Source organism: Hypanus sabinus, chromosome 2, assembly GCF_030144855.1.
Source record: "Hypanus sabinus isolate sHypSab1 chromosome 2, sHypSab1.hap1, whole genome shotgun sequence".
NCBI classification, from domain to species: domain Eukaryota; kingdom Metazoa; phylum Chordata; class Chondrichthyes; order Myliobatiformes; family Dasyatidae; genus Hypanus; species Hypanus sabinus.
Window position 1 is genome coordinate 183,450,562 of NC_082707.1, and position 15,840 is coordinate 183,466,401.

Below are 15,840 nucleotides of genomic sequence, written 5' to 3' on the forward strand. Positions count from 1 at the left end.
CTAGCCTTTGATCTGATGGCAGGAGCAGTGATTTCTCCAACTCTTGGTAATTTTCCAGTTCCCCCTTCCCTTTTCTATTCCCCATTTTCACCTCCCCCTTACCTCTTCTCTTCACCTGCTGATCACCTCACCCTGATGCCTCTCTTTCCCTTTCTCCCATGGTCCACTCTCCTGTCAGATTCCTTCTTTCCCAGCTTCTTACTTCAGCCCCACACATTTAGAAGTGACCGTTTGAGTGTGGCCTTATATACATGGGGTTAGTTTATATAGACTGATAGTATTTACATAAACTGACACTGGGTACAGGAGTATCTGAACACAAGGTGACTGACAGGAAATGATAAAGTGACAAAATGTCTCTCGGCAAGAGGAGCTCCTATACGTAGCAGCAGGGCAGATGAAAACATGGTAAAACTGTAGAGTAGAAAAAAGTACAGTCACCATTTTGGGCGGAGACCCTCCTCCAGTCCTGTCGAAGGGTCTCAACCCAAAACGTCGACTGTACTCTTTTCCATAGATGCTGCCTGGCCTGCTGGGTTCCTCCAGCATTTTGTGTGTGTTGCTTGGATTTCCATCATCTGTAGATTGTCTCTTGTTTGTGAGTAGGTATGAGGTGTGGACTAGAAGTAGCAGTGGATGTGGGGGTGAAGGGTGCTGAGGGGCCATGGAGATGAGTGGCTGATGTGGATGTAGTGGTGGTGGGGACTCTTGGGGAGGGTTAATGTGTTGATCAGCCTGGAGGAAATTACTGTTTTAGAGTCTAGTATTTATAGATCAATAACTGGAAGGGAACACAGTGGCCCAGCTTCAGAGACTTGGACTGAACGCTGGTCTCTGGTGCTGATGACGTGGAGTTGTCTGTCTGCTCTGCCACCACATGCATTTCAGCCAAGTGTTGCCCAGTTTCCTCCCACGTTGATGGGTTAATTGTCTGTTGTGTCAGTGGGTGGTAGGAGATTCACTGGGGTGTCAATGAGCAAGAGTCTGTGTGTGGGTATGAGAGGGAGAAATAGATTTCAGACACGAGTGGGAAATGAGTTTGATGAGATTGCTCAGAGAATCCTCAGACAGATGGTTTGAATGAAAATATATTTCTAAGTCTGGATACACTCGGTAGCCAGTTTATTAGATACAGGAGTGGAACCTAGTCTGGTCTTCTGCTGATGTAGCCCATTCACTTTAGGGTTCAACATATTATACATTCAAAGATGCTCTTCTGCACATCACGCTCGTAAAGCATGGTTATTTGAGTTACTGTCAACTTCCTATCAACTTGAAACAGTCTGGGCATTCTCCTCTGACCTCTCTTATTAACAAGGCATTTTCACTCACAGAATGTCCACTTACTCGGTATCTTTTCATTTTCCTGTAAACTCCGGAGACTATTGTGTGTGAAAATCCCAGAAAATCAGCAGTTTCTGAGATACTCAAATCATCCCATCGGGCACCAAAAACCATTCCGTAGTTGAAGTCACTTAGATCACATTTCTACCCCATTCTGCAGTTTGTTCTGTATAACAAATGAACCTCTTGACCATGTCTGCATGCTTTTATGCATCGAGTTGCTGCCATATGATTGGCTGATTAGTTATTTGCATTAACAAGGTGTTCCAAACAAGGGGGTCACTGAGTATGTATTGGATTTGGTGATATTGATCCAGAGGTTTTTTGGAAGTCAAGAATAAGTCATAAAACCTGATGGTTAATTAGCAGTTACAGTGCCTATAAAAAGTATTCACTCCCCCCCCCACCCCGGAAGATTTCATGTTTTACTGTTTTATGACATTGAGTCACAGTGGATTTAATTTGGCTCTTTTGATACTGAGCAACAGAAAAAGACTCTTGTATCAAAGTGAAAACAAATTTCTACAAATTGGTCTAAATGTATTACAATTATTAAACACAAAAGTATTCGCCACCCTTTAATATGACACACCAAATCATCACTGGTGCAGCCGATTGGTTTTAGAAATCACATAATTAGTTAAGTGGAAGTCTGTTTTCAGAGACCTGTGTGCAGTCAAGGTGCTTCAGATGATTGTAGTAAAAATACGCCTGTACCTGGAAGGTCCAACTGCTGGTGAGTCAGTATCCTGACAAAAACTACACCGTGAAAACAAAAGGACTCTCCAAGCAACTCCGTGAAAAGATTATTGAAAAGCACAGGCCAGGAGATGGATACAAGATAATTTCCAAGTCACTGAATATCCCTTGGAGTACAGTTAAGTCAATCATCAAGAAATGGGAAGAATATGGCACAGCTGGAAATCTGCCTACAGCGGGCCATCCTCAAAAACTGAGTGACCGTGCAAGAAGGGGACTAGTGAGGGAGGTCACCAAGAGACCTATGACAACTCTGGAGGAGTTGAAAGCTTCAGTGGCTGAGATGAGAGAGACTGTGCATATAACAACTGTTGCCCGGGTGCTTCACCAGTTACAGCTTAATGTGAGAGTGACAAAGAGAAAATCACTGCTGGAGGAAAAAAACTCTCATAAAATCTTGGCTAGAGTTTGCCAGAAGGCATGTGGGAGACTCTGAAGTCAGCTGGAAGAAGTTTCCATAGTCTGTTGAAACCAAAATTGAGCTTTCTGGCCATCAGACTAAAAGCTATGTTTGGCATAAGCCAAACACCACACATCATCAAAAACCCACTATCCCTGCCTTCAATTATTTTGTTCTTTATATTTGTAATCAGTTTAGATCGCTTTGTAGAGATTTGTTTTCACTTTGACACAAAAGAGTTTTTCTGTTGATCAGTATCAAAAAGTCAATTTAGATCCACTTTGTTTCAACGTTGTAAAACAATAAAACACGAAACTTTCTGAGCCCGGTGAATACTTTTTATAGGCACTGTTAGTGACACAAGAACAAAGAAGGAGACAAATATGTTGTGACTGTCTCATTCTCAAATTAGAGATGAAACACATTCCATTGATACATTAAAGTGGTGTGACACCTGCTGCAGAAACCTGAGAAGCTTCTGGAAAATACAGCAACATACAATTATGAGAAAATTCACTGAATAATTATACATACAGGTGTTTATATATAAATTATAAATAACCATAGGAAAGTTAAACAACAGGAAAAATGACACTTCTACTCCCTAATCCAGCATGTATGACCGTGAGACCTAGACAGCTACAGCACGGAAACAGGCCCTCGGGGCCCAAGGTTTCTATTTGAACCGGTTCTACTTCTCTAAGCCAGGGGTTCCCAACCTGGGGTTCAATTAATGGTGGAGACCCACAGTATAAGAAAGGTTGGGAATCCCAGCTCTAAACCTATTCAACAATAGAGGGAAGGGTTTGGGTATTGAACATACAAGGGGGCCTAACTGGAACTTCTCTTGTTGCAGGAACTGCGTGAGGACAACATGGTCTTAATCGAGACAAAGACCATGCTGGAGGAGCAGCTTATTATAGCGCGGGCTCGTTGTGATAAGCTGCATGATCTGGAGAAGGAGAACCTGCAGCTCAAGTCCAAACTGCAGGACCTGGAGATGGTGAGTTTTGCTTCTCACTGTGTACTCAGCTTGAAGAGAGCACCCACTGCATTGAACTGGGGCAAAAGGCCAAGATGGTGTTGAGATTATAATTACACCTTTGTTCAGAGTGCAAAACAAATAATAAGTCATGAAAAATTAATGTGTTTGAAGATCTTTTAGTGTGTTGTGTAAGCTTTCTCATGCGGTGAGTGTTGCATTTTACCACAGTTGTAATATCATTTTCATGTCTTTTTTCCAGCTGTTTTTTTTACATAATTCAAGTATATTTATCAAGTGTACATCAGCACATATAGTTTAAGTGCCACTCGTGTTAACAGCCAACAACGTGAGGATGTGCTGAGGCAGCCTCACATTCCTGCACCAACATGGCCTGCACAGAGTGCTTGGCAAAACAGCACAGAACATGGCATGCAGCAAAAACAAACCGCGTTTCTCCCTTCACAACTATGGACATACACAGTCCCTCAACCCCAGGATAGGCCTCTAGCCTTCAACCTCGGGCCTGCAAACACTGGGCGCTGACCTCCCAGTGGACGTGCAGAGATTTCAAAAGCTTTCAAGTTGTACATGTTGGCAGGAGATACACCCACCCCGAGGACCATCACGGATCTTGATGGCCCATTTCATGGGGTATTTGGAACAGAGAACAGCCCATATATGTTGTGCTGATGTTTTACATTGCCTTTCATATTTCCTTCATTCATGTGCCTACCTAAGAGTCAGAATCGGAATCAGGTTTAATATCACTGGCATGTGTTGTGATATTTGTTTAACAGCAGCAGCATATTGCAATAATAAAAACTACCAATTACAAAATTGCTATAAAATAGTGCAACAAAAGAAAGAAAATAGTGAGGTAGTGTTCATGGGTTCACTATCCATTCAGAAATCATATGGAGCAATGGAAGAACTCATTCCCAAATCAATGAGTGTGTGTCTTCAGGCTCTTGACCTGTTCCTTGATGGTGGCAATGAGAAGAAGGCATGTACAGGGTGATTGGGTTCCTCAGTGATGAATGTCACCTTTTTTTGAGGCATTGCCTTTTGAAGATTTCCTGGATGCTGGGGAGATTAGTCCCCATGATGAAGCTGGCTGAGTTTATAAACTTTCTGCAGTCTTTTCTGATCCTCTCCATATGAGACAGTGATGCAACTAGTTAGAATGCTCTCCCTGGTATATCCGCTGAAATTCGCACAAGTCTTTGGTAACATACCAATTTTCCTCGAATTCCTACTGAAGTATAGCCACTGTTGTGCCTTCTTTGTGATTGAACCAGTATGTTGGGCCCAGGATAGATCTTCACAGATTTTGACACCTCAGGAACTTCCTACTGCTGATCCCTCGATGAGGACTGAAGAAGGGTCTTGGCCCAAAATGTCGACGATACTCATTGTCCATAGATGCTGTCTGGCCTGCTGACCTCCTCCAGCATTTAGTGTGTGTTGCTTGGATTTCCAGCATCTGCAGGTTTTACCTTGTCTGTCCTCGACGACAACTGGTGCGTGCTCCCTCGACTTCCCCTTCCTGAAGTTCACAATCAGTTCCTTGGTCTTACTGACGTTGAGTGCAAGGTTGTTGCTATGACACCACTCAACCAGCTGATCCATCCTGTGATCCACCCAACCAGTTGTGTTGTCAGCAAGTTTATAGATGGTGTTTGAGCTGTGCCTAACCACACAGTCGTGGGTGTGGAGAAAGTAGATCTGTGACCTGAGCATACATCCTTGGAGGTGCATGTGTTGATTGTCAGTGCAGAGTTATTTCCAGTCCACGCAGACTGTGGTGTTCCAGTGAGGATCCAGTTGTAGAGGGAGGTACAGAGGCCCAGGCTTTGGAGCTTGTTGATTAGAATTGTGTTGAACACTGAGTTGTAATCCATAAACAGCAGCTGGATGCAAGTATTACTATTGTCCCAGTGATCCAAGGAGCAAGTGGTAAGCCAATGAGATTACTTCCATTGTAGACCTATTATGGTGATGGGCAAATTGCAGTGAGTCCAGGTCTCTGCTTAGGCAGGTGATGATTTTCGCTCTAACGAACCTCTTAATGTACTTCATCACAGTAGATGTGAGTGCCACTGGGCGATAGTCATTGAGGCAGTTCACCCTGCTCTTCTTGGGCACTGGTATGATTGTCGCCCTTTTGAACCAGGTGGGATTCTCTGACTGTAGCAGTGAGAGATTGACGCTGTCCTTGAAGACTCCTGCTAGTTAGTTGGTAGAGGTTCTCAGAGCCCTACCAGGTACACCATCAGCGCGTGACGCCTCACAAGGATACACACTCTTGAAAGGTGTTCTGACATTGGCCTCCGAGGCAGAGATCATAGGGTCATCAAAAGTTGCAGGGATTGCACAGGTGTAGTTTTATTCTCCCTTTCAAAGTGTGCATAAAAGATGTTGAGCTCATCTGGGAGTGAAGCATCACAGCCATACATGATGATAGGTTTGGCTTTGTAGAATGTAATGGCCTGCAAACCCTGCCAGAGTTGATGTACATCCAATTCCGTCTCTAAACCTAATTGGAATTGTTTTTCTGCTCTTAAAATAGCCTTTCTTAAGTCAAACCTGGACTTCTTGTAAAGTTCTGGATCACCAGTCTTGAATGCCACAGATCTAGCCCTCAGCAGACTACAATCTCCAAGTTCACCCACTGAGGAGTTTTGATTTGGGTATGTCCAGGACATTCTCAAAGGCACACACTCATCGACACAGGCCTTGATGCAGTCAATGACAGTCTGTGTTCAAATTCAAAGATGAATTCCAGAATATTGTCCGGTCCAGCAACTCAAAGCAGTCTTGTAAGTGCTCCTCTCCCTCCTTTGGCTAGATCTCTGTGGTTCTCACTACTACTGATGCAGTCTTTAGTCTCTGCCTTTACGCTGGGAGTAGAAGTACAGCCAGGCTGGCGTGGGGTGGCAGGGGAAGTGTTCTTGATGGTGGTGCGACAGTGCTTGAGTGTGTTAGTTCCTCTGGTTCTACAGGTGATAGTTGTTCAGGGACTACTTCAAGCTGGCCTGGCTGAAATCCCCCACAGTGCACTGGTTCATGCCTGTTGGTTACAGAGCTCAGCTCTTCCGGTGGCTGCCTGAGGTGGAATGTACACCACTACCAGGATGATGGCGGAAAACTCTATCGGCAGCTAGAAAGGAGGACATTTGATTGCTGGGATTCCCAGTTAAGGTGAGCAGGACTGAGACAGAACTGGCCCCACCACGATGAGTTAATCATAAAGCATACACCATCTCCTCTGCCTCCTGCCCTTTGAGGAGAACGGCGAAGTCATCAGTGCTGCATCTGTAATGGCGGGGAGTAGCCATGTTTCCCTGAAGCATACATCAGTCCTCGATCTCCCTCTGAGATGTGCTGTTTTGTTTTCCAGCAACTGCACTTTTGCCAGCAGGTTGGTTGGGAGTGAGAGTCTAAACCCTCTGTGTTTCAATCATACCTGTAGACTGGCTCAGTTTCCACATCTCCATTTTTTAAAGGGGAATTGCACTTGTGACCTGAGTCCAGGATCCATCAGTTTTGAGTATTGATAGATTCGTTTTATACGCCTTAAAACGATGTTGCTTGCTGAAGTACCTATGGCTGTGACTGGATTTCAGCTGTGGTAGTCCTGTACAGGAATACATGATGATTCCCATCGGAGCTGCAGACAAAGAGTCGCCCCCTGATGGGTGACTCAGGGGCTCTTAAATGCCCCTCATGTACCTCTGGGAGTGCTTTCCATGCACCCACTGTCTGTATAAAAGTTACCATTGACATTCACCCCTATACTTCCCTCCAGTCACTTTACAATTATGCCCCTCATATTAGCCAATTCTACGCTGGGGAAAAATCACTAGCTGTCCACTCTATCTGTGCCTCTTGCAATCTTGTACACCTCTATCAAGTTGCCTCTTTCTACCAAAGAGAAAACCCTCACCTGCTCAACCCATCTTCTTAAGACACGCTCATTAATGCAAGGCAGCATTCTGTTAAATCTCCTCTAAAGCTTCTACATCCTATAGGGTATTTGGAGCATACATCAGTACAGGACAGGGACAGGCCCTTCAGCCCATCACATCTGTGCTGACCACAGTGCCAAATTAAGCTAATCACATCTGAATGTGATGCCAGTTGAAACTTGTACCTCCAGCCTGCAAGTGACCTATAACTTTCTGTTCTCAGACACAAGTGTTTCAGCAGATGCTGGAAATTTTCGGCGGCACACATAGAAAAGATGCTGGAAATGTCAAACAACCCAGTCCTGATGAAGAATGTCAGCCTGAAGTGTTGACTGAATATTTATTCCCCTCCATAGATTATGCCTGACCTGTTGAGTTCCTCCAGCATTTTGTGTGTGTTACTCTGATCCCTGTGTTTTCATGTGCCTGGCTGAATGCCTTTTAAACATTTCTGTTTCCACTGTCTCACTATTTTTGCTCTCTTTATGCACTACTTTTTTATTTTATATAGTTTTCATTGTAATTTGATATATTTTTTGTATTGCATTGTACTGCTGCTGCAAAATGACAAATGTTCATGTTAACAAATCTGATTCTGATTCTGACGTCACTGCCTAGGACAGGGATTACCCATTCCTATCTGTCTTCAGACTGAGTGATATGCAAGGACATCACTCCATTCAGTTTTCTTCTTGGCAGATGTTACTGAACCAAATGGCATTCTAAAGCAATCCTAGACTCATGGTCACAAACTCAGAAAGGGCTGGGAGACTTTTCCAAATACAATCTGGTTTCTAAACTGTTCATGAACCCATCAACAATACGTTACTATTTTGCTTTCTTTTTCCGCTACGATTTGAATTATCTATACACAAGTTTCTCACAGTAATTTACGGTTTATTTTATGTATTGCATTGTACTGTTGCTGCAAAGCAACAAATTTCATGATATGTCAGTGATTATAAGTCTGATTCCGATTCACTCCAGCTGCCCATCACCCACACGCCCATCCCATTGGGCCCTCTCCCCACGCTGTTCACATTTGCTCTTCCCTCCCCACCACCCTTCTTTGGTTCCAATTTCCACTCCTAATGGATCCCACCATCAGCAGCCCTCTGTTGCCTCTACCTATCATCTCCCAGCCGTGTCACTATCCCCACTCTCCCTTTCTCCATCTGCCTCTCACGTGGACCATAAGACATTGAGACATAGCAACCATTTGGCCCATTGAGTCTCCTCCACCATTCCATCATGGCTGATTTATTATCCTTCCCAACCCCATTCTCCTGCCTTTTGCCCATAATCTTTGACACCCTTACTAATCAAGAACCTGTCACCTTCTGCTTTAAATGTGTTCGATGACTTGACCTCCTCAGCCATCTGAGGCAATGCATTCCACAGATTCACCACCCTCTGGCTAAAGAAATTCCTCCTCATCTCTATGCTAAAAGGATGTCCTCTTTTTCTGAGGCATTGCCCTCTGGTGATCCACACTCACAAATTGCTGATGGAGCAATCTACGGAGGGAGATAAAGAGTCGCCTTTTGTGGCTGAGACCTTTCTCCAGGAATGCTGCTGGGAGTTCTGATATCTGATTCCTCCTCTGGGCAGGACCGGGAGGCAGATCGGAAGCGTATCGAAGAGCTGGTCGAGGAGAACATGGTGCTGGAAATTGAGAAGAAGCAGAGCATGAATGAATCTGCACATCTTGGCTGGGAGCTGGAGCAGATGTCGAAGAGTACCGACCTGCTGGACGGTAAGTCCCTTCCAAAACTGTTGCTTGGTTCAGGCGGTCACTGACCGGCTGAGTGTCAGAGAGAAGCAAGTCATCATCTCGCGATTGTTGCATCGAGTTGGCTGGAATTGGGTAGAAAAGAGTAGAATGCACTTTGACGTTCAAAGTAAATTTATTATCAAAGTATATACATGTCACCGCATCATAGAACATAGAATAGTACAGCACAGTACAGGCCCTTCGGCCCACAATGTTGTGCCGACCCTCAAACCCTGCCCCCCATATAAACCCCCACCTTAAATTCCTCCATATACCTGTCTAGTAGTCTTTTAAACTTCACTCGTGTATCCGCCTCCACCACCGACTCAGGCAGTGCATTCCACGCACCAACCACTCTCTTGAGTGAAAAACCTTCCTCTAATATCCCCCTTGAACTTCCTTCCCCTTATCTTAAAGCCATGTCCTCTTGTACTGAACAGTGGTGCCCTGGGGAAGAGGCGCTGGCTGTCCACTCTGTATCTATTCCTCTTAATATGTTGTATACCTCTATCATGTCTCCTCTCATCCTCCTTCTCTCTAAAGAGCAAAGCCCTAACTCCCTAGATCATAATGCATACTCTCTAAACCAGGCAGCATCCTGGTAAATCTCCTGTGTACCCTTTCCAGTGCTTCCACATCCTTCCTATAGTGAGGCGACCAGAACTGGACACAGTACTCCAAGTGTGGCCTAACCAGAGTTTTATAGATCTGCATCATTACCTTGCGACTCTTAAGCTCTATCCCTCGACTTATGAAAGCTAACACCCCATAAGCTTTCTTGACTACCCCATCTACCTGTGAGACAACTTTCAGGATGCATATGTGTCACTGCATCATAGAACATTATGGGACATTGAACAATATAACACAGTACAGGCTCTCTGACTCACCGTGTTGTGCCAACCCTTTAACCTACTGTAAGATCAATTTACCCCTTCCCTCCGATATAGCCCACCATATTCCTCCAATCACCAGGTTCTTTATCCACCTGTCCTGCTGCCCTCTGTGCACTTTGGTCATAACCTTAAACCTCCCTCTTTACCTCAACACTTTCTTCCCATCACACTTCTCTTAATTAAACTGCATTTGCCTCCTTTGTGCCTGCCTGTTAAATTGAGGTCTCACAAAGTCATAGAGCCAGAAACAGGCCATTCTGCCCACTGAGTCTGTGCCAGTCATCAAGTACCGAACTGCTCTAATCCCAGGCCAGTCCTATTCTTTCCCATGTTCCACCGACTCAGCATGGCCTAGGTGGACCAAAGGGCACGTTTCTGTGCTGTACCATGTACAAACTCCTCACAGACAGTGACAGAATTGAACCTGGGTGGCTGGTGTTGTAAAGCATTGACAGGGCAGCAGAGGTTGTGGTTCAGTGCTTCAGCTGGAAGCCAGCACCTTCAATGGTGCACTGCTCTCTCTGCACTGAATTCCTCAAACCTCCAGAGATGAAGTTTGATGTGGCGATGTATTATAAAAGATGCCTGTCACACACCCCAGCCTGTCCATTGTGGGACTTGGTTCCACTCTGTTAAGGTAGACCTTAAGTGATAGCCCAACAAGCCACAAATTTCTACAAACAAAAACAACCTGCAGAAAGCAGACCAAAGAATATTTTTTCAGAAGAGCCATGTTACTCAGCATTTGGATAGTGCTGGCCAGAATTGGTATTTCGTAACTCGGGAGAATTAATTAAAAGTTATTGCCTCACGGGCTTAGTAATCAACAAAACTCTGCGATGCACAAAAACCTTTTATTCCAGGAGCTTTTAGAAAGAATGGATTGAGTGCTGACCAATCTTTCCCTTTAGCAGTCACCATTAACAAGTTCTAGAGAAGGACGTAACTTCCCAGAAGAGAGTATTTTGTTGTAGATCTGGAAGTGGCTGAACTCTTCACTTCCACAACAAAAAGCTCCTCAAAAAGCCATGACCTGGTTTCCTTCAGAATTCGTTTCAAAGTAGGCTCAGTGTTTGCATTTTGATTGTCCTCTGCCTCGAGGTCAAAAGTACTGAATTTTCATCAGGTGATGGATTTGTGGCCCAATTTCTCGAACCTTCAGTGGGTTTTAATCGTGAAGGTGCCATTGGTTTATTTAATAGAAACTCTCATACAAAGCAAGCCTAGCTCAGTCAAATAGATAAACTTTATCTTGCTCACATTTCTAGCTGTGGAAATGCTGTTTACTTAGACTCATAGAACACTACAGCATAGAAACAGGCCCTTCGGCCCGTCTAGTCTGTGCTGAACTATTATTCTGCCTAATCCCATCAACCTGCACCCATAGACCATAGCCTTCCATATCCCTCCCATCTATGTACTTATCCAAATACTGTATCTCTTAAGTTTTGAAATCAAACCCACATCCACCACTCTGCTGGAGCTTGTTTCACACTCTCACCACCCTCTGGGTGAAAAATCTTCCCCTCAGGTTCCCCTTGAGTATTTCAGCTTCAACCCTATACCCATGATTTCTAGTTCTAGTCTCACCCAACTTGTTTGCGTTTACCCTATCTATAATTTTGTATACATCTGTCAAATCTCCCCTCATTCTCCTAAGTCCCAGGGCAAATCTTTTCCAATAATTCAGGTCCTCTAGTCCCAGCAGCATCCTTGTAAATTCTGTCTGCACTCTTTCAATCTTATTGATATCTTTCCTGTCCATTTCTGACTATTGTAAAAAAAAAGGTTCTGGATTAGAGATGCAGTTACACCTTCTGCTTTTTGTAGTTGATAATACTCATTCATTATTAATGTTAGACCATAAGACATGGGACCAGAATTGGGCCATTTGGCCCATTGAGTCTGCTGTGACATTACATGATGGCTGAGTTATTATCCCTCTCAACCCCAATCAACCTGGGTCCACATCCATCGACCCCTCAAAGTTTCTGTGCAAGTTGATAGGGTTGTTAAGGAGTCGAGTGGTGTGTTGCCTTTTATTAGTCATGGGACTGAGTTCAAGAGCCACAAGATAATGTTGTAGCTCTGTAACACTCTTGGAGTATTTCTTTTTGGTACTTTAAACATTGTAATGTGTTTATTTATTATAGGTCATACTTATGTGTACTTCATGTATACAGGTTACAAAGGAAAGAGTGGCTTCGTTGCTTCTGTTGCCAGTGGGAAGTCTGGGGTTCTGAGGGGAAATAAAAATTTGTGATGGAATGGTGGAGAAGAATTGATGGGCCAAATGGCCTAATGCTGCCCTGCGTCTTATGAAGCGAGGATATGGTGGAGAATGTGCATTTGTATCATCCCTGCCTTCTCCCCATAACCTATGATGCTGTTACTAATCAACCTCTGCTTTAAAAAGGGTTCTACTAGATAAAACCGCATGTCGATCTAGTGCCAGCTATCCTGAGGGAACCCTAACTACTGGATGGTTCAATTCTCTCTTTCACCTCTATACCAGGTCAGACGACCGACTGCACATCAATCGATCAACTGGCTTGAATCTGCTCCTCTGTCTCGTAGTCTTATGAACCTTTACAAAATAGAGACTTGACCACAGTTGCCGTTCAGTTCTGGGCACTTGCCTCAGTGATAGTTGAAGGCAGAGCCTAGTTGGAAGGATAGCTCTAAGAACGAAGGAGCTTAGTTTGTGGTGGACTGGTGAAGCTGTAGTTCTCTTGTGGTGGAGAAGATTGAGTAGGACTCTGATATAGAACTGTGAAGAAATACCGAGAGAGTTAAGTCATTTGACAACAAGGTGAGGAACCAGAGGAGTCAATGAAAGTAATTAGCAACAAAAAGAGCCAGAATCAGATGTATTGTCACTGACTCACTCTATGTGATGTAAAATTTGTTGTTTTTCAGCAGCAGTACAGTACAAAAACATAAAATCACTGTAAAGTGATAGGGGCTGAGAGGGAAATGGATAGGCCATAATGAAACGGTGGAGTAGGCTCGAGCCAAGTGGCCTAACTCTGCTGCCATATCCATGGTCTTATGGTCTAAGTTACAAGTGTAAATAGGAGAAACGCAGCAGTTATCATGGACAATTCAGAAATATGATGGCAGGGAGGAAGAAACTGTTCCTAAAATGTTGAGTATGTGACTTCAGGCTCCTGAACCTCCTCTCTGATAGTAAAAATGAGAAAAGAGCATGTCCTAGGTGGTGAAGATCTATAGCAAGGGATACCGCCTTCATGAGACACCACCCCTTGAAGATGTTCTCGACGGCCGGGACGGTTGTGCCCATGATTGAGTCGACAACTTTGTGTCACCTTTTGCAATCCTGCACGCTGAAGCCTCCATACCAGACGGTGATGCAACCAGTTAAAGCAGTCAGTCATGCTTAGGATGTCAGAGTGACTCATTTTTATGTGGAGAGTGATTCGGGTCTGGAATGCATTGCCTGAAGGCTTTGTGGTGGAAGGTGCAACTGCTGTTCTCTCGAGAGCATGGTTAAGAACTTGAAAGCAAATGGTTTACACATGGGATCTGGGAAGGAGTGCGGAGATGGGTCCAGCTGTATTACCCACATACAGAACCAGGGTAGCAATGATGGGCCAACTTCTCCCTCCTTTGTTGTGTTTAGTTTAGAAGTTTCCATCTAATGTTTGCAATGTCACATCAGAAAATAGTTACGTGATTCATGTTGTGGGTTATTAATTAGAGAACAGTGATTCAGAAACATTCATTATCACTGACATGTCATGAAATTTGTTGTTTTACAGCAGCAGTACAATGCAACACATAAAAATACTATAAATTTCAATAAGAAATATCATAATGTTTTATCTACTCTGGATATATAGATAAGCAGTGCAAAAAAAGAGCAAAAATAGAGTTGTCCTCTTGAACCAGGTCAACACAACTTCAACATCAAATGTCTTCAGCAGCTGTGACAGTGGTCGAACCAGATACATTAAGGACATTTAAGAGACTCTAAGATGAGCACATGGATGAAAGAGAAATGGAGGGCTATGTGGGAGGGAAGGGTTAGATTGATCTTGGAGTAGGATAAAAGGTCAGTACAACATCAGTGGTCTGTTCCAGCTCTGCCTCTGGCTCATGGGCCGAGATCTCTGGCTTAACCGTTACCATTCCTCCAGCTTTATAAAATCAGATTCTTCTCACTTCCGTTCCAATCCTTTGCCAATTACTGTATCTTCCATCTGCGAGTGAACTGCCTCTCGAAGCCCTTAACTCCCAGTTCCTTCCTCTCACTCTTTCCGTGAGTTCCTCCACCAAGCCTCCACTTACAAGCTTAGTGCATAGATTACTACAGCACAAATCAAGCATTTCAGCCCACGATGTTGTGCCGACTCTTTAATCTACTCTAAGGTTAATCTTAACCCTTCCCTCCTATATAGTCCTCCATTTTCTATCATCCAAGTTCCTATTTAAAAGTCTCTTAAGTGTCCCTGCTTCTACCACCATCCCTGGCAGGGCATTCCATGCTCCCACTACTCTCTGTGTAAAAAAAAAGCCTACCTCTGACAGTCCCTCTATACTTTGCTCCAGTTGCTTTAAAATTATGTCCTCTTGTATTAACACTTCCACCCTGGGAAAGAGTCTCTGGCTGTCCAATCTATCAGTGCCTCTTATCATCTTATACACCTCTATCAAGTCGCCTGTCAACCTCCTTCACTCCAGTGATTAAAGCCCTAGATTGTTCAGCCTATCCTCGTAAAATGATTTCTCTAAAGCCACACAAAATGCTGGAGGGACTTAGCAAGTCAGCAGCATCTATGGAGGGGAATACAGTCGAACTTTTGGGCTGAAACCCTTCATCAAGACTGGCATCGATGCTGCCTGACCTGCTGAGTTCCTGCAGCATTTTGTGGGTGTTGCTCTGGCTTTCCAGCATCTGCAGAATCTCTTGTGTTTACAGTTTGCTCTCTAGTCCGGGCAGCATCCTGGTGAATCTCCTCTCTACCCTCTCTAAAGTTTCCACATCCTTCCTCTAACAAGTCAACAAGAACCGAGCACAATAATCTAAGTGTGGCTTTGCTTTGATCTCCTTTGCAGCTGGCCGCAAGTCGTTTGTCCTTGAGATGAACGAGTCAGCATCGAGCCGGATCCTGAAACTGGAGAAGGAAAACCAGAGCCTGCAAAATGGGGTTCAGGAACTCCGGCAAGTCCTACTATCGGCGGAGGAGAGCAAGGCCAGGGTTATTGAGCTGGAGGCAGAGAACAAGCTTCTCAGCAGCAAGGTCTGAATGTTCTGGTTTCCAACAGTCTACAAAGTTCCTAATGTCATTCTTCCTCACAGGAGGGGAGGAATCAAAACCAACTTTAATATCACTGGTTTTTGTCGTGAAATTTACTGTTTCACAGCTGCAGTGCATTGCAATAGATAGATGGGTAGATTGTGTGTGTGTGTGTGTGTGTGTGTGTGTGTCTGTGTCTTTTAGAAGATGATCATTGATCCTGGAGAGGCTAATGCCCATAATGGCGCTGGCTGGATTTGCAACCTTCTGCGGCTGCTTCTGATTCTGCGCAGTGGCCCCTCCATACAAGATGGTAATGCAGCCAATTAGAATGCAGGAATTCGTTAGAGTCTTTGGTGATAATTCCAAATCTGCTCAAAGCTTTCCAGCAAGAAATGACTATATCCCTATTTAAGATCTTAAGAAGTTGGGGCAGGGAAGGCCATTTGGCCC

At 44.2% G+C, this 15,840-nt stretch overlaps 1 protein-coding gene across 2 annotated transcripts in view; it reads left to right on the plus strand.

The window, feature by feature from the left end:
• The window catches only part of ccdc88c (coiled-coil domain containing 88C), a 230,042-nt gene that overhangs the window by 131,293 nt on the left and 82,909 nt on the right, over positions 1-15,840 (plus strand). For both annotated transcript variants that reach the window (XM_059960992.1, XM_059960988.1), the window contains exons 11-13: positions 3,360-3,506; positions 9,068-9,212; positions 15,206-15,390. In XM_059960992.1, coding sequence (XP_059816975.1) covers positions 3,360-3,506; positions 9,068-9,212; positions 15,206-15,390 — 477 coding nt within the window. The remainder of the gene's footprint in view (positions 1-3,359; positions 3,507-9,067; positions 9,213-15,205; positions 15,391-15,840) is intronic.